General features: G+C 36.8%; 1 protein-coding gene across 4 annotated transcripts; it reads right to left on the reverse strand.

The window, feature by feature from the left end:
* Positions 1 to 18,161: 18,161 nt before the first annotated feature.
* On the reverse strand, positions 18,162 to 19,305 carry LOC111518819 (cationic trypsin-like). Of its 4 annotated transcripts, none has more exons than XM_047010812.1 (4): positions 19,200 to 19,305; positions 18,966 to 19,149; positions 18,625 to 18,904; positions 18,162 to 18,533 (listed from the first exon to the last, which is right to left on the reverse strand). In XM_047010812.1, exons 1-4 carry the CDS (start codon positions 19,270 to 19,272, stop codon positions 18,180 to 18,182), a joined length of 891 nt encoding a protein of 296 aa, XP_046866768.1. In that variant the 5' UTR covers positions 19,273 to 19,305; the 3' UTR covers positions 18,162 to 18,179. The 4 variants fall into 4 exon arrangements, with proteins under 4 accessions (XP_046866768.1, XP_046866767.1, XP_046866769.1 ...); XM_047010811.1 differs by having other exon boundaries at positions 18,162 to 18,560; XM_047010813.1 differs by having other exon boundaries at positions 18,162 to 18,560; positions 18,966 to 19,126; positions 19,200 to 19,261.
* Positions 19,306 to 19,896: the final 591 nt, after the last annotated feature.

Genomic DNA, 19,896 nt, shown 5'->3' on the forward strand with positions numbered 1-19,896 from the left:
GTCGCAACTTCTAGAATTCTTATTATTTAACAAAGGTACTACAGTCGGGATCGATCGAAAGTGGCATGATAAAACATCCCGACTTCAATTATTATTCTAGTGTTCTGCAGAGAACTGCATTGAAAATTTTGCGATGCACTCAATCATTGAGCATGATTTTGTTCGATACGTTCCTTTGCAAAGAGCGATCGCTCTTCATCGGTTCGAAACGAACGCTCACAGATGCTCACCAAACGCTCTCTTGTACTTGATTTTGTATGACCGCATTTTTTCTTTCAGTTTGATTGAGCGGATCGAACCTTTCGTTTCATCAAATGGGGGGGTGATCGAAAATTTGGTCTGAGGAGAGTAACCGTATGTTTACCCACAATCGCATTTTTCGGTTGCTTGCTCGACAAAACCCTTTTTTCTTTAACCGTCCGTCCCTCACTCCCTCTGCCTATAGATCGCGAGCTTTTTAGATTTTTTCACAGCAATTCCTATCCATCGTGTCTGGTAAACTCGGTCAAATAATGTGCAAGAAATCCGAAGTTAGACTGTATTCGGTTATTCGGCTTGAAACGTATTTTACAAATGATCACTGCGGATAGAAATGATCGGAGTTTTTAAGGTTAGATTAAGCTTGCTCAATCACACGCATTGCAGTTCTCTGGTGCCTACCTGCATAATCGTCTTCACTGTTTCCATGATTAAATCTATTATCGGTTTAAACTTGATTGAATATAAACAAAAAGTTGAAGACTAGACAGCGTTGATAAGTTCATTAATAATTAAATTTGACAAATTAAACTTAAAAATCTATAGTTGGCATTTAATACATAAGTTTTACTTTATAATCGTTATTTTATTTTCCAAATTATTGACATTTTACTTGCCTAGTTATATAGCATTTCGGATATAGTGCCCAGCTTGTAGCAATGACATTCAATGACATTTTCCAAAAGAAAAAGTTTAGGTTGCTCCATTGCACATATTTAGCTTTTCCTTTTTCTTTCAATTTTATCTTTAATGTTTGAAGAATTTACATAAATTTTGCAAGCAAGTTGCAACTTTTCTACCCTCGAATTCGTTTTGCCGCCGAAAAAAAATTCGACAGCAACTTTAAACTTGTTGAGAACTGTTCGTCGTGTTGCCGTTTCTGTTCCCCTACCCGTCTTCTTCCCCATTTCCTTAGCCGTTTTCATCTTCATCTGGTTCTTTTTATGTACTTTCTTTGGCCAACATGTCGCCTGCTTATTATTGACTGCCACAAGCGCCATGCCGGCCCATTTGGGCCATCAACTAATGTTGTTTGCCAACTTTGTCTGCTCTTTCTCTTGCTTTCTTCGTCTCCCGTTGCCCCTCTCTCTGGTTTTGCATTTGGCTGTGTAAAAGTGTCGCAAGAAGCACTGTGGGCCCTCGGGCAACTTTATCTGCCATGTAAAAAACTAGTTTTTTTGCCCTTCCAACTTGTGCCTCTCTCTAGCATTCTTTGTATTTGAAGTTATAGTTGCTTGCTGACACTTTTCGTTTCTACAATTTTATCTGCATTCTTCTTTCGTTTCTTACACGCTCCTTTTTGGCTTGACGTCGCTTTTTCTTTATCGCTTGACCGTCGAGCCTTCTCGGCAGGAACGCCTGTTAGGATCTACTTTCCAAACTTCCAAATGTGCGTGTGTTCCACTCGATGTTTTTGTTGGTTTTTCGGATTTCTCTCTTCTCTTCTCTTATATGGAGGTATGTATGTAGTTTGCCTTTTGTTGGAAAGTTTTTGCATAATTTGCTATGTGCCGAGCATTTTAAATCGTTTGAAATTTTTAATTTAAACTTTCCATTCCTAGTTTATTTACTAAAAACAAAAGCAGTTAGTTTGGCATGAGTTAAGGGTGCGTTGTTTCATCAACTTAAGCCATATTAATGAGCTCTGTGAAAAATTATAAACACCAAGCAGCCGCCAGGAATAAAAAAGGAAAAACACCAAAAAAACGAAAACAAAATATATACGAAAAATCTCTCAGAAAAAGTGAAATGAGAAGAATAAGAAAATTGCAAAGCGAGTAATCAACTAGCTGATATCCCATTCAGTTTTATATAAATATAAAAGGAAAATACGAAGAACAATTTGCAAAAGTGAAATTTTAAAGGACTAAAAGAAAGATTTTAGTTCAAAAGACAAAAGAGGTTCACTTAATTTCTTCGAAAATCTTGCCCAATGTACACTTGTTTGAAAGCATTTCTAAAGGGTATCAGAAACAAATTAGAAAACACAAAGCAAGTATAGTAGGGTATACAAAAGAGGTATAGGGCTTTAGGGTGGTGCCTGCAGTCTACAAAAAGAATGAAGGAGAAAGCAGCAACAAAAAAAATAACAGAAAAAATAAAATCAAAGCAGCACATACAAAAATACAAAGCAAAGTTGGCGGCGGCAGGAGAAACAAAACCCAGAGCTAAAACCTTCTTTCTCTCGCCGCTTGCCGAATCTCTGGAGACTCTCGTAACGGAGTAAAGTGGCGAAATTAATTAGCCCCCAGTGCGGCAGCCTGATTACGCGCGAATACGCCGGAGAACGATGTTAAATCCCATTTCTTCTTCTCCGCATGCGTGCCAAGGGCTAGGGGGCGACGCCGAAACCAGGGGAATGGGCGAAGACAAAACGAAAAAAATAGCATATATACATACATACATAGGTATCTGTATTATAACGCGAATTTATCTTTTTCGCTCTGATTACGCGAGTAATTTTAATTGCATGTAACTTAATAACATGCTTAAAATGCACAAAAAAAAAGAAGAAAATTGGCAAGAGAAAACAAAATGTACATTGCCGGAAATTGTGAAAATTTTCTGTTTAAGAGCATTTTGAGGGAAGTCACACCTTGTGTCGGCTTTGTCCGTGTCTATATACCTCAAGGGCCTCTGCATAGAATGAACAATTTCTGGTCAATCACAAACACAATCAGACTCATGAACACACACACACACAAACACGTTCAATTGAATTTATGGTCGATGTGCGTTTGTATATGGAGTATCTGCTCAATTGCTGGCCAAAGTCAGTGGAAACGGCATCTAATGCACCTTTTGACTATACGTACGGGATGACGAGATGAAAGCAATGTTGAAGTTAGGTGGAGTGAACTCACAGGAGGAGTGGAGTCATTGATTAATATTGCAAATGCCTGGCAATATTGTTGCCATACGAGCTGCAATTGAACTTCCTTCCAATCCATTCTGCCCATTCTCTGTGGCTGGTACTTAGCTTAGCTTGATTGATTCCTTGTTGCAGCACTGTTATTAACAATAATGAGAGGTTTTCAGCCATTCAAATACAGGATTTCAAAACAGACAGAGGGTAAGATGGAGAAAGAGATAGCAAGGAAAGGGAGGTAATGAAGAAAATATCCTTTGTTGCGTGTTGTGAAAGCCAATGAAATGTGTGTGTAACAAACGGCTAAAGAGTCTTTGAATAAGGGCTATTGTATTGACAAACTATTCTTTCATTCTCAACTGCATCGGCTATAACTGCCAATGCAAGCAGCTCAACAAACCTTTAGACATTCTGATTAGAATGCCATAAATTAGTCAGTTTCAGATGTGAACTTTAGTTCAATTAGTGTTTGTTAAACACAAAGTAGACTAATGGAGAGTAGTTTAATCCTTGTTATTTAGTTTAAGCGCCAATTTTCCCCTTAAGCTTAATCATAGTTTAAGCTGAGTAAAAACTACACACCGTAATTTAGCCCTTGGTGCGATGAATGTAGTGCTAACTATCAGTTTATTATTTAACAGTTTATTATTTATTACTTTTTATATAGCTGAAAGTCACTTCTGGTTCGAATGTATTTTCTCGCAAAACTTCAACATGCTCTCAACGAAAAGTAGAGCTTCTTTAACTAAACTTGTCAGAAACTCATCGTTTAAAAGAGAATTGATTTGATTCCACCATTTCTCCCCCCAGGCACACACTCACCCACACACACACACAACGCATAGAACACCTTCTCCCTACACCTACTCGATTGAGTCTCATGTGTGTTGACCGTCCTCGAACTGACAGGCTACGCAAAATAGGACATCCGCGAGTAGGAATAGCAAAAAAAGGACGAGAAAAACAGAAGAAAAAGAGAATACTGATAGCGTTGAGATTTACGAGCTGCCTGCCAGACGTTATCATACAATAAGATTGATGGCCAATGAGTGGCAGGTACTTGTTCAAGTAACTGTACCCCGATACCTGCTCCTCTAATCTGGCTTGTATACCTGGTAGGTGGTATACTGGTCGATAGCTTTAGACAATAATAAGTGAGTATATGTGACATCAGGTGCAAGTAAACAAAAAATGTATAAAAAATGAACTGCGACAGATATTTATAATTTGGCTCACCATCACTCGATATCGATGGGAGAGAAACATTTGTAAGTAGATGGCCGCCAATTACAAATTGCCAGACGACAGATGCCCAATCCCATAGAGAGATACTGATGTCCAGCAATGTCAGCTATGTGTCCGGTAAACAACAATTCGATTGCCCTCCCCCGGTCAGTTGGTCCAATTTTTTTTTAGAATATTTGATAAATTATAAAACTTTTAATAATGCTAAGCACTTTGGCTGAGTGAAGGCGAATGGGAGTGGGGCTTAGGATGATGGTGAGATGGAGAGCGGAGTGTTGTTGGGAAAAAAAACTTTTTAATTTGTCTCTTTGAGCCAGCGAAATGTTGCCAAGCATGAAATTACCAAGCCTGGGGACGGGGGCAAACAACGATGAATGAGAAGAGATGAGAATGGAAACTGTCAGCAGATTTCTTTTTGTCACTTGATTGCTGACATGATATATTGAGGCCAGGCAAACCGACAAAAAAGGAAAAACGAAAGGAAACGAAATTAAAATGCAATTTAATGAGTAGGACAGACAGAAGAAAAAATCGTTTCAATTATTTGCATTTAACGCACAGAGAAAGAAAAACCAATGCTCAGTTAAAAATTGAAATTTGATCGATAATCCAACTGCTTAGAAAGAAAGCAAATCAGTCCACCTGATTCAACCCTCCAAAGAGCCTTTACCACATATATCTAAATACCTATTATAATAGTGTGCGTGTGGGGACAAAATACATAGTAGGATAAGAGAAGAGGGAGGGGGTAACACAAGTTATCGTATAGGATGTACGGGAAGCGGAGGGAAGAGCAGTTGGCAAACGATAAGCAGTTGAATGCTTCTTGCCATTGGGTTGGCTTTTTGCCGTTTTTGCCATTGCAAAATGTTATAAATTATTTCCAAGCTATTGCACAAATTGAAGGTTCCTTTTAGCTCCTTTGCTCCTTGTTTTTAATATATAGATTGGATTTCAGCCAGCAGTAGCAGCAGCAACATCAGCCGCAGTAGAAGCAGCATGCATTACGCCATGTCATTAAAATTGTTCGTCCTGGAGTGCATTTCCAGGATAAATCAAAATGTTAAGTTTCTGTGTATGTGCGAATAGTTGTGGGTGTTAAACGAAAAGAGGCAACAAAATTGTTGCAATTATGGTCTATAAATTGCTAGCACACACAGAGACACACACACTTACTCTCACACTCACATGCATACATATTTTGTGTCCTTTGGCGTCTTTGGCGTCCTTGTTGTTCCCATTATCAACCACACGAGTTATGCATCATTAACTCTGACTGACATACAAAGTAAACATTTCAACACCTTGGCAAACCGCACAACTAACACACACATACATACATACACCCACACACACACGCACACACGCATGGCGAAGGGTCTCTTGTCTCTAGTCTCTGCTGGAACCCACAACCACGTGTGCATTTGGTCAATTTGATGTGTGCTAAATAAATAATTATGATTGTCTATCAGCCACTTGACCGGAAATTAATGGCCCAACATTTGCAAAGAGTAAGCAGAGTTGGGCAGGAGAGGGTGAAAGGGGGCACAGGTTGTGCTAAACCCCAAAAACTTTGTCGCCTTGACAATTAATATCAAAGAATAGTTTTTCCACCACTTCCATTTTCTTACTCCTTGTGCACACACTTGAATGCCCCGTTCCCTTTTGAGTTATTTATGGCCGCGATGCGGCAGAGCTGAACTTGGACTTGGAAATTGCGGAAATGAGAATGGGAATCTTGAGTGCTGCATGTTGTGGTCAAACCTTAAAGATGTGGCTTTCGCTTTGAACTGTGAAATGTGTGGGTGCAAATGGCCAAATGAAGTAACTAGTTAAATAAATGGGCCTAATGTGTACAATGAATATTCAGCGGAATTCAATGAAATTCCCATTTATTCTCAAGTGGATGCTTTTATTTACTGAGGAAACGGAAAGGAAGCTTCACTCATCTACGATGCTAGGCAAGCAATGGACAGGAAGTAAAACTATTATAAACCAACGATGCTAGGATACACGGAAAATCGTTGCTAAGTTGAATATTAAAGGTCCGTTTCTTTCTTGATGAAGATCGATGGCTGCCCTAAAAAGTATGCTACATAATAGGTAAATTTTCCATTTCATGTGAAATTTTATCCTCAATTTTGCTTTTTACTCAAGACTGCTTCTCAGTTTCCTAAATCGATTGCATTTATCAATGTTTTTAGTTCTTGTAAACAATTTAACAATTTAAGCAGCATATCTGGTTCAGCTAATCTGATACTCCATTCTTTGAACTTTTGAAATGGCAAACTTCACTCAGTTCCTAAATTTAATCTCTTTTGTTTTCAGTTCCAATAAATGTCTGATTGAGCTGTGATGGATTTAACATTTGTCCCAAAAACAAAGGCAACTGTTTATTCTATTGCCTGGTATTCCTAAAGGATTTTCAATAATATCATTGTCAATTTCTTTTTGTTTTCTTTTATTGCTTGTCTTTGGGCATACCGTACGTAAATAATATACCAAAGGTAGACCCGAACCCTTTGTGTCACCTTCACACTCTCACTATCAATTTCCATCAATTCTAATCAAGTTTGGCTCTAGGAAAAGCTACGCTGAAAATTAGCCACACACACACTAAATAGCCAGCCAGGGAACGGAACTAAAGCCGAAGCCGAGGCCCCTAGGCCAAAGCTCACACAATTACGAATGGCAATGCCTGCTTGATATCCTTGGGGATACACATACGTTGAGGTTGACAGAGCCAAAAAGAAAAAAGAGTACAAACAGAGGAAAAACAAAATTTTATCCAGGACACGCATAGTTTGGGTTTGGTTTTTGGTTGCCATAACCCCAACACGCATATGTTTAATTCATAATGAATCCTTTCTATTAGTCAAACGTAAAATGAAATGGTTTTCTTAGTATTAGTAACGCATATTGGTTACACACACACACACACACGCACATACATACACTCTCATGAGCTGCCAAGGAAAATTCCTTAAGCCTAGTGTTGAGAAGCTTTTGTGGCCATTGTTGGGTGTCCTTGGTGGATTGTGCAGAACTTTTAGCCCAAGCTGGAAATCAAAAATATGCAAATTGAAACAGATATTTGTGTGTGAGAAGAGAAAAAATCATGTGAAATCTATGTATTTTATATGACATTTCCCAAGTGATCTGTGGGTGAGAGGTTGAAATAAAATATTTATAAATAACATAAAGTAAATGCTTGGGGGAAAATGATTTATATGGCAATGGCATAAAATAGTTGAAGAGTTTGTCTTAGCTCTTTCTCACTCTCACTCTCTCTCTCTCTCTCTTTTTACTCCTAAGTATTTTAACCCGAATCACATAAATTGCCACGCATGAGGAATGTCATTCAATGCGTTTCCTTCCTGGTTTTACTTTCTCTTTCTCTCTCTCAATATATATAAATTTTCTTCTTCTCATCGCTCTTCCCACCTCCATCTCTCAGATGTTGGGTAGATATATTATCCATATATTGTTATGGACGCCAGCTGCCATTGCCATGAAATTGCCACGCATGACTTGGCTTTTATATTTTTTGGCATTTGCCAAAAACCATCAACACTTTCTCTTCACCAGAAAACCACTGCCAATACTGTGACCTTCTCTCTAAGCAATAGTGAATGTAGGGTCCGTAGGGAGCCATGAGGGGGGCATGGGTTAATTATGCCAAGAAATCCATTAAGATTGGCTACCACAAAAGCCTGGCATTGACTTTTGTTTGGTTATAATAGAGTGAAAAGTAAGATATTTTCCATTTGCCAAACATTTTGACCATGATTTAATATGAAAAAACTTTTCAACAGAAAAATATGCAAGGGCTGAGATCTTAAAGTAATTTTTGACATAACCCCATAGAGAAATGGAAATCAGTATGTGGTTAAATAAAGATATTCTACATTAATTGATTCGCTAATACTTTTTTTAAAGGCTGAAATCAATTTGGCCATGGTAGAGCATTGGCAAGTCATGGAAATCTGCGCTCACAATATTCGCTTCCTTTTTTATGCTGTTTACGCTTGTGCGCATTTTCAGCTTTACAATTTTTTTTGTTCTACTTTTTTTTTACTCTTATACTTTTGCTTTGTTTGTTTGAATTTCTATAAATATTTTTGCGGCTTTCTGGTTGGTGTTTTCCTTTTTATTTTTTTCTTTTGCTTTACTGTTACTTTACAATCTTTGTATACAGAATTTTGTTTTAGCGTCAGTTTCGCTGATTTCCATTTGAAGTTCTGCATATCCTACCTGAGTTGCAGTTGGCTTGTTCTCAGATAAAGTTGGTTTAGCTTGTGTGGAAAGAGAACTAAGACATACAGAGTAACTGGAAAGATGGAAAAAATGACATTAATAAACATAAATTAACTAAAGACCAGACACAAAATTAGTAATTCAATTACGCTAAACAACAGCCAGGACTATGATAATGTTGATGTGGACGTTAATGATGGCTACACAAGCAATAGAAATGGCTTATTGGCCAAGTTTGGTCAATCATCCTTGTCGAGCCCCAACCACAGTTCCATTCAGTCGTCAATGAGTTCAGCTTAAGGCGCATGCATAATTAGCACTAGAGATGAAATGGCACCAGCTGTTTCTGTTGCTTGCTTAGTGGCAATGAACTGGACTCTCCATTAGCCTCCATTCGCACTGGCACTCACCTAGCCCAACAACTCAACTAGGAGGAGAGGGAGTAAGTTGTATATATCTACTAAAGTGGAGATGGTTTCAACTGACAGTGGCAGCTTGTTCGATATTTCGCTGAATTGTCCGAACTGGCATTGCATATTCAGAAATCGAAGCTCATAATTAAGGCCGAAAATGCTGAAAATACGCAATTCTGATTAGCCATACAAAATGCAGCGAACTGTTAAGCCCCCTTTGGCATCTAGGTTCCTTAGTGTGTACATCCTCGCAATCACCATGCCACTTAACCATCCATTATCATGTTTAAGCCATCATCAATGGACATACAAATGTGCACGTGCTAAAAGCATGAAAACAAAGATGATAATTATCATCGGTAATTAACAAGAAAGAGCGTCTCTAGAGTAGAGACTTTAAAAGGGTTTTAACAATTAAAAACAACTTATTTTTGAGTACAAAATATGAGTATCATTTTACACTACCAGAAACTTACTTACAATATAAACTTAAACAATAAAAGAAAAATATTCTTTTAGTGTATTTATCATTTCCAAAAGGAGTCCATGTTGTTTAATTCATATTTTATACAATTATTTTATTACTGCAACATTAAAAAGGTTAAAATTTATTCATTTATAAAATGATAATATACATATTTAGAGTAGCTTTCAATATTTCTAAATTTTTACTTTCGAAGAAATCCAAAAAAGCCTAACAAGGGATAATATCAATTTACTTTGAACATTATTAAATTACTTAAGTTATGTTGATTTCAGAACAAAAACTTTTATATACTTATTTCGATGGGGGAACTTTACCACAAACTGATGAGGTAAAAGAATAAGTGAAAGAGTTTTCAAACTAGTGACAGGAGTAAGGGACTCCTTTTAGGGATATGTTTGATTTTAGAGACATTATTTGTTCTATTCTAGATACTGCAAGTTGTTATCGGAATACAGCATAAATTGCTAAATATGACGGTCTGGAATGCGGGAAATTAAAGACAACAGATTGGTTCTTCGGTGTTGGCTTAAATGCTGATTCTTACTTCGCTCAGTAATATCACACGGCAAAGCCCTATTGAAGTTCCCTTATAATATTTTGCTTTTCGTGTATGTGCTGGAATTTTGTATATGCAAATTTCGTCAGACGGATTAGGTAGTGGGTCAGCTCGATCGTGCCATCGATAGTTTTCCCACCTCTAATGTGGACTAAAATTCGTTAATACAAGTTAATTAATTTACATGGGACATGCAATAAGATTCTCCAGATATAATTTTTTTTAATAATAATATAAAATGTTCCAAGTTACAATGTGACTGTGTTCCATTACGAAACAATAAGAATGATCGATCAAACAGAAAATGTAGAGAGAATGAGAATAGTGGCTGTCGCCTGACAACTTGCTGTCAATAATACCAACTTCAACTATCGAATCACCGATATGTGCGATCCGCATGCTCTTACATAGTAACATACTCTTATTGGAAGTATTAAGAATATTCAGAGAGAGAGAATGACCTCTGCTCACAGAACAGCATATTATAAATTCGAAAGTCATATCTCTTTCCAGGTGAAATATATAATAAATATGGTGAAATGTAGATTTCATTCGAATTAATTCATTCGAATAGAGCGCTAGATACAATAAGGTTAGTTTAAACATTTGTCTTTGATATTGAGGCCAACAAATATCTATTTTTTGATTATTATTTTTTAAGCAGCATTAAACCACAAACAATTGGCGGAAAATGATGAACATGACCACATTAATGAAGCGAAAAAGGGAAATAAGAGAAGGCGGCGGGAGCTGTTCGAGAAACCAAAAAAAAACTTCAGGGAACTTTGTGGGTAAATCCGAAAAAGCGTATGCAATTAAAAAATCATCAGCCCCCAACAAAAGTCAACAACAAAAAGCAAAATGCCGGAGCCAAGTTGTAAAAGTTGTCCAAGCAAAGTTGTCAGCTGATGGCAGACATCCGCAGTTGTTGTTTCTGTTTCAGTTGATGTTGCTACTGTTGTTGTTGTTGTTGTTGTTGGCCACCAGCAAAAGGAAAATTGCAAGTAACAAACGGAAACCGCAAAACGGACCGCAATTGAGGCACCAGCAACCGACTCAACCATCTACCCAACCATTGGGATAGTCTGTCAGCCTCCTACACCCGGCGACCTCCAAGCAAAGTCATATGCACAAACAAAATCAAAAGCTAAACAAAACAGCAACGGCAACGACAACGACAACAATTTTGCATAGTTTTTGGGGTGCCAAAATGAGCGCTGGCAAAAGGATGTGCGGCCATTTTGTTTTATATACACACACACACACACACACACACACATACAGAGAAAGATATATATATACATTTATATGTATATACCGCAGTTCGGCCTGCCAGAACGTTTACATATATTTGTTTTTGCTTTTGCTGTTGTTCATAATAACAATAAAAAGTTTTTTTTTTACAATTTGCGGAAAACTTGAAATGATTGTTATGCAATTGTTGGTAACACAATTTTGTCCTGCCACGGATCTCTCTCTCTCTGTCTCACTATCTGTATTCCCATGGGCGTAGCCAAATATCTGACACTTTAAAGGAAGTGATATTGTTAAAGCTTAAGAAAGTTAACAAGAATTTTTTCTTTTTTGGTTTTATTGTTTTTGTTGTTCTATTTAAATATTACCCCTTCACTCCACGACCATGTCCGTCTCTTCTACACACAGTCTTTCTATATGTATGTATATGTGTGTTTACACTATAAATTCGCATTAAGTAGCGCCAAAGTTTTATTGACTTCGTGTTTCATTCATTCCCATCCCAAATCGGCACTAGTCAACTCACGCTAGTCCATCCGAGCTGTGCCATGCAAAGTCAAGTCAAGTCAAGTTAAGCCAAAACACAGATAAAGCAAACAGCAAACTTTAATTGCAAAAATTTGTGGTAAAATTAATGAATGAATCAAACATGGCTTATCTCCAACTCCATTTCTTTGTATGTATGAGTGTGTGCCATCGTTTGTATAATGGTCTGCTTGTGTGAGTGTGTGTGTGTGTTGATGATGCTGTTGACACTGCTGACCAAAAGTCAAATTGCCAAAGTGTTTGCTTGCCAGCTTTGGTTCAACTTGCAGCTGCAACAGAAGCTCTGCCACATTGAGGTCCTTTACTTTTCATTTGCTTGCCATGGGTATGGGTTTTGGGTGGGTGTTGCATCAAAATTCACAATTCTAGAGATCCGACTACAGCAAAGCAGCTCAAACACAGAGTATTCGAATTGTGGGTTCCCTTTTCAAATGTGCACGATTTGAGTTTTTTTAGGTAACTGTTCAGTACTTTTAGATACTGCTGAATGTATGTATGAATATAATGAATATATGACAAAATCTGTTATAATTTCGTTTCCATGCCACATTGCATACTTGTGGTAGCACAAAAAATATTTTCTCTTTTGCGTCTATCTACAAACAATTTCATAAGCAAAAATTGCTAACAAAAAAAAAAAAAGCGAAGTGCTGACAAAGGTTAAAAAACACCAAGCAAGAAAAAGGATTACAAAAAATTCCACTTTCATGGCCAGGCTAGAGGATTCGCTGACTTTTAACAGGATCTGCTTGTTGTTTTGGTGGTTGTCCTGTTTGTTGTTGTCTGCAACCTACAAAGGAGCCAAATGCATATGCAAATTCGATTTTTTAGAGCAAAAGTCGCACATACTTGCTTGCTTATACTTCCCTTCCTTCCCCTCTCACTCGACCCCCATCTGTTTGAGTCTATGGCATGGACGATCTAGAGGTAAAAAGGGATAGTGAATTTTTCCAATTTTCCTTACGTTAGTAAGCAGCTTCTTTATCTAACTCGTCGCATTTCCTTCTTGACTTGTTCTTTGCAATTTTCAGTTTTAAGTAGAGCGGAAAATTAAAAACAAATTTGCCACAAATTTCGTGTTTTCACTTTAGTTTTCTTTCATTATTTACCTATGTACTGGTAGCCCGCATCCAGCATTTTGTGCCTGTAAATTGTATTTCTATATGCAATTTTTTGTAGATGAATGCTTTTTAAGCTTTATTTGATTGCATGATATAAATGTTGCACAAAACGATGCTGCAACATGCAGCAAACGAAATGTTCATTTTGATTGATTAATTCGTATGGATATTTATAAAATAGAGATGGATATAAAGCTAAGAGCATTTCATTTAGGTTTAACACATCGATTTTATATTTATGAAATTCGTAAATATGAAAAATGTTTCGATTGCCAACAACTAAAATATATGTGCTATATTTTACTTTTTATTTTATGGTTATTATTTATGCCAAATTTCTGTTCTATATCAAGGGCCAAATGACAGAATGTTTCAATTGCCATACTTTATTTACCTAATATTTTATCTGATTAAAATTGATTATTTACTTAAGCTTGAATATATTTAAGATTATAATGAAGAATTAAAAACTCTTTAACTAGTAATTTCTCTAAATAAAGCGAGTAAAATGTCCACACTAAATTTAGATTTTATTTCATAAATTAATAAATTTTAAAAACTACTGCAATTAGAATATATATAGAGATTTTTACTAATTTTATATGAGTTTTCTTCTTTTTTTATTAAATTTCCTTATTAGCTTCTGTTTGGCTCAATCAATGCGAAATCAGTTTTAGAAAGAAAGAGAATTTTATGCGAGTTTGTCGTATTGAAATGGGGTTTTTTCTGAATTGTTCGAATTTTATAGTTAACACTTTAAACTCTTTTTGCTCTTTAAGTTGTGTGACAGTTAAAATGATTCCTCTTTTAAGAAAAATCAATATGAAAACTAATTCTCAGTTTTGGCTCAATTTCAAAAATCATTTGTTACACTTACGTGCAACTCTTTGAAAATTTCCGTTGCCCATGCCAAAAGCCCAATCAAATATGTATGTAGATTTCTTACATTTGGCATTCGAGTTTAGGGCAACTTACCTTTTTGGAACAGAACTCCCTGTCTGTCTTCCTTATTTTTACTCGCATACAAGGACATTTAAAGCAATTACACCCCAGAGTATTATTCAACTGCAACTTGCTGACAGACACACATTTGGCTAAAACTGAAACTGAGGAAACTGAGGCAAAAAGCAAAAGTGACTTCAGGCGGTGGCTCTGGCTCTCGCTCCGTCTCCAGTTATAGCTCCACTTGCAGGCAGTAGCTACCTCCTTATGTTTCTCTGAGTCAGCAAGAAAAAGCCACTGGGAGGCAGCAGGACCAAAGTAGAAATAACTTGCGGCAGGGCACAGAGACAATAACATTTAAATGATTTTAATGGCAGCTGTTCGATTTTATTGACTAGAGTCTGTCTCTGTTTCTGCCTCTGCTGCTGACTCTACCCTTCGTTTTGGTTGTCCTGGCTCTTGTCCTGAGTGTGTGTGTGTGTGTTTTGAGGCCATTGTGTGGAAATGTTATTTGCTAACTGAGAGTAATCAGTGTGGCTCTGGCTGTGGCATCAGCTCATCTACATGGCGCAAGCTACTCGAGGTGGTCTCATAATAATAAAAATTATTGTTACTAGCGGCAAAATCTATGTCATTGGGTTGTTGCTTTCACAACGCCTCCTCTCTATCGCGCCCGACGTCCTTTCCAACCACTATAGCCACCGGGCAATTGAAATGCGCAGCCAAGCGAAAGTTGCTCAAGTGAATGCAATGAAAATATCTGAAAGCCAAGCGAAATGCTTGCGGCACTTGGCTATAATCAAGATTTCGCTGCCGCAGAATGTCATCGAGTGCGGTAAGAGAATATGTGCATATAGTGCACCATGTTGCCATGTACACATAATATATGTTTGTATATATGAATGCCTTACAGGCAATTTGGCATGTTCTTAAGCTAAACATTGGCCCACTTTGCGGTTGAGTGAAAGTCTCTGGCAAATCAAATATCTCTAAAATTGATATTCCAAAGTTGCGTAATAAAAAAAGGAACAAAGCTTTTATTATAAAATTAAGTAGAACAAAGATGGATACAAAACTCTCCTTCTTAAAAGATATTAACTTACAAGGGAAATACCAAAGGTGATAAACCAATGCCGTCTGTCTTTAGTGTCCTTAGTGAAGGGTTGTATTGGGGGCGCTAGATGCAAGTGAAGTTTCAAGCTTTTAGTTTTTAACAATAGAACCGGGACTTATTTCGGCCATGCTGAACCCATGCTGATATACCCTTTCATGTTTTTCTGTTACCCTTCCCCCTACCCTGACGAGTTAAAGCGAAAAAACGTTTAGTTTAAAAACAATTTGTGCCAAAAAATGAACTACAATATCAAGCTACAGCAGTGCGGCACATGCAGCGTAATATTTAATTGTTTGCTTATATGACAGCTATATAACTTTGCTATGCAATTTTGGTAAAAAATTTCCTGATTTATAGATTATTATATGTGCCAATTAATTACCTAGTTAAAAAATGAGTATGACCAAAATTATTCTACGACCAGTCGTTCCTATGTGAGCTATTTAATATAGTCGTCCGATAGATCTTGATAAAATTTGGCATATCCATTAACAGATATATATACTTAACTGACAAACGTTATTATGACAACACTTTAGAAAAAGAAACCAGAGGGCCGGGGCTGACTTCGACCACGCCGAAGTTTGACAGACTTGACAGGTTTTATTTAAAAAGTCTAGTATTCGCGAAAGAATTATGGGACCTATAGTTACCCGTGTAGTAACCCGATCTTGACCAAATTTGCAACAGTCATTAAAAGATAGATATATTAAACTTAAAAATATTAAGGCAAACGCCGAAAAGTAACGAAGTTAATGCAGTCCTCGGTAGATGATTGTCTAAGTGGCCCAGTCATTTTAGTCAACTGAAAAACGCGTTGCAACGTTCAACGAACAAAGAATCCGGGTTCGAATCCCAGACTAGTGTATGGATGTAGTTTTCGTCTAATCCGAAGGCCTTAGTTGCCAGTGCTTGTAAAATATAGTTAGGTTGATAGTTTATAACTATATCCTATACTTTAATAATGATAATAATAATAATAATAATAACGAAGTTAATGATAAAAGGCACTGTTTTCGACCGATCGCTCCAATGGGAGCTACCTATATGATAAAGTACCGATCTTGATCAAATTTGGTACAGTCATAAAGAAGTCTCTGTTGACGACTTTGGTGTTTTGCATAGGAGCTATAAGATATAGTTGTCCGTTCCAGCTGAATCCGAGATATACAAACCCTGCAATATTAAGAAGCTTTATAGGTCTAGGAAGAGTTGTGCTGTGATGCAGCTGGACGGACGGACAGATGGAGACTGAGTATACTTTCTTTATAGAGTCGGAGATACTTCTTTCTATGCGATGTACAATTCTGACCAAAATTTTTTTTACCACTTTTGCAGGGGTATCCCAATCTGTTGATGGATTGCGATCAAATGTCTAATTATTTTAATTTGTGTTCTTTTCCAACTATTATAATAGTTGAGGGTGTCTACGAAACAAATTTCCTTTGCAATTTAAAATGCATAGTAAATTTTTTTAGAAAAATTATGACAAAATTATTGTCAAAATTGTTTGAATACTTTAAAACTCAAATTTTAACACAGAATTGAAGACTTACCAAAATTTTTCGTGGTTTGACTCGATTCTCTAAGGAAGCATTCGTTCCTTTGGTAAAAAAATGACGTACTTCTGCACTGAATTTAAAAGTAGTTTCTTTCATTAATTGATCGAGTTGATACTTATTTTAATTAGCCTAAGAACTGACTATATTCGAACTAAAAGTAAAGTTTGGTACTAAGTGAAAACTATTTTTATACTTTTTATTTCGATCCAGCATTTAACTTTAATATGCTCTTTTACTATATGAAACAGAGAATATTAATATGGGAAAACAGTTTTTTCTTCAATGATGTTAACAGGTTTTTTACTGGTTATTCTTCTGTAAATCTCCATAAAGGAGATTTAATAGCAATTTAATTTCAGTGTCTCATAAAAATGGAACTCCATTGATGACTCTCATAGTTTGATTTAAAAAAAAATTGATTTTATATGTGTGCAAACACATGGAGCAAACAAAGTGCATATGAAAATGTATAAAATTTCATTTGGAAATGGATAAAAAACTGTGAAATATGGTTAACACAAAATGTTTTTCAAAAGTTGAACAATGAAAAATCAGGATATTAATGTATGTATGTAGGTATACTTGGCAAATAAAAATATATATTTCTGTTAATTTAATTTGTTAAAGTCAGAGAATGCAAATGGTAAATATGTATCATTTTTTCCAGGTTAAAATAGCCGAAAGGCTAAGACCACATTAAAAGCTATAAAAACTTCTCATTGTTGGGATATTGAGTGGCAGCGAAGGACCATCAAGAGCACTCCTTGATTAAATATTGGTTTTTCTTGACAATGGGGGACAACTATTGGTTTCGTCAAAGGGCTAATGGGATATCTGTAATGCAGAATTACACAAGAATATAGGTGTGCGAAACTCGCTCTCGTTCATTCAGTCATTCCCTCAGTTCGGTTACATAAAACGCTCATCGTAATTTCACAGTCAATTTAAAATTAATACGCGCATGTCACTCGAAAAACCCCATTTACTCCTCACCAACCATTGCCACATCATGTTAGTGTCTTGTGTGTCATGACAAGGCCTTGGTAAATGCAAATTGCATTTTGGCATAATCCCAAACGCAGCAGCAGCGGTAAGAGTCAGATTGCTGGGCTATACATAGATAGGTGCAAACAACTTTCAGCTGGGGTAACTGTCTTGGTCTTGGTCTTGGCTTCGCTCCTCTGATTCCGCGCATCTTCCTGCCTAACCCCCTTTCATTCAACTGTGTGTATGTGTGCGCACTGACAAAACCTCAGCTGCGTGTCAAAAGCGCTATGAAATGGGACGAGGGTTTCACTGCACGATAGCTAAGGTCCTAGCCAGCTTTCTTATGACTTTGTTTGCAGTTGAGTTTAATTAAAAACGGATCTTACATTAGGGATGAGCTCTTCCCCCTATCGCACATGTTCCGTATGACATATGACGAGATGTTGCCAGAAAATTTGCCTGAATCTTTTATCAGTTTCAACCAAATAGAATCGGCTCACTAAAACTTACCGCATAACTTTGGTGTATTTTAGATCTGTAACTTAGTCGATAATGAGAATATTCATTTTTACTCTAGAAGAATAAGTAATGTGGTTAAGCAAATAATTTCAAAATTGCAATTTATAAGCCCGGTAGAAGCATCTGTATATGAATATAGGGAATAGTCAAATGATGAATTGACTTGTCGTATCCAATCAATATAATACGAAACATTCGTATAAACTACGGGAATTTTTGGAGCTTCACAAGACTTGCCATAAGACACAATGCCGGATAATTGATTAGAACATATTAAGGGACCGCCCGAATCACCATAACAGGGCCTGCTACCAGCCCCCGAGTAGCCTGCGCATAATTGAGAGGTAGGCATCTCAGGATAAGCCAATCTGCAACGTTCAATACTTAAAATTGGTACACTAGCCTGTCGTAAAACGAAAGGAGTGCCCATCTAAATACGTGAAAGCTATTGAAGCATATAACATGGAATTATTATAGATTTGATTAGAAGTCACCTCATTCACATAGCCCCAGCCACTGGTTAGACATATTTCGCCCACAGACGGTGGCCTTTCGGCCAGAGGCACTGCTTTTATTTGCGGCCAATTCCAAGGGATAAAACCCATCAAAAATGCTAACGCAATGTCGTTATCCGAAATATTATTAAAGGCAGGATGTATAATGACTTCTTGTACACGATATTCCTTGGTGTACTTGTCGGGTTCCCTGACAGAAGCACTACCGGCAACAATAACAATAAGACTCGACACATTTTCCCCTGGAAAGTTAAGTGCTCTGTGGAAGAATCAGAAGTCTATAAAACAGCATAATACTGTAGGAATTGTAGGGTACTTACACATTGTAGAAACAATGGGCTGCCGATAGTATGGCACGCTGGGATATCACAGAGCCACCACAAAAACGACCATCACCGTAATACGTCTCATGCCTGGAACGTAGAGCAATCCAAACCTGGTATGGAGCATCAACGATGTTTATCCCATAGCCACCCACAATCTTTGGGGTTTTTAAGATTTTAGCTGTGCTCAATATGATCAATCAGATGCCGATTCTAGAACAGAAAACTCACCATTGCCTTCAACAATTGAATAAGCCGAAAAAACAATTTGGAATACTATTGACACAATAAACAATCCAAGCATAGCTAAAACTCATCTGAATTAATCTAATTAAATTATTGATGGTTTTCTCTAAGCACATTAATGTTGTCCATTCCATCTAAATTAATGAGGCATAATCTCAACAACTAATCACCGAAGCTTGGTGTAAACTTATACCTAAGTTCTGTAGAAACCAGAGGCACCGAAGGACATTAGGAGAACAAGAAACGTTCTGCGTTTATAAAACCAGACTTGTAGTTACGAAACAGGATTACATAATATGAGAGTCACAGTTTACTCTTTAGAAGGCAAAAGCAAGACACGTTTTGGAATAGTCCTGCAGTCAGTTTTTTTTTTGTCTTACCAATTCTTCTTACCAATTCCTCATAGAGGAGACTAACAAATATAACATTTTATGTTTTTTTAAATAAATAGTTAGTTGGACAAATTAACCTTACAAGGGTCCTACTAAATAAATTTGGGATACAACAAAATATTGGTTAGCCACATTCAGTTAGTTAGCTAAACTTCAACTCAAATGTAAATTTGTATAAATTTTAGATAAATCAATTAGATTCGATTTACTGAATCGAAATTGAGAAAGTGAACATTGCAATCGTTTGTATAGTTATCCCTTAACGTTGTCGGGCAGAAAGTGAACAGGCA

The sequence above is a fragment of the Drosophila willistoni genome, assembly GCF_018902025.1.
Source record: "Drosophila willistoni isolate 14030-0811.24 chromosome 2R unlocalized genomic scaffold, UCI_dwil_1.1 Seg167, whole genome shotgun sequence".
Lineage (NCBI taxonomy): Eukaryota > Metazoa > Arthropoda > Insecta > Diptera > Drosophilidae > Drosophila > Drosophila willistoni.

Excerpts from the sequence above, each read along its gene's own strand:
- LOC111518819 (XM_047010811.1), bottom strand. The coding sequence starts at position 19,272 with ATGCTTGGATTGTTTATTGTGTCAATAGTATTCCAAATTGTTTTTTCG. Across the intron at positions 18,905-18,965 it reads GCCCATTGTTTCTACAATGT|AGCACTTAACTTTCCAGGGG; the intron begins GTAAGTACCCTA and ends ATTCTTCCACAG. Across the intron at positions 18,561-18,624 it reads GCTGGGGCTATGTGAATGAG|ATGGGCACTCCTTTCGTTTT; the intron begins GTGACTTCTAAT and ends TCACGTATTTAG.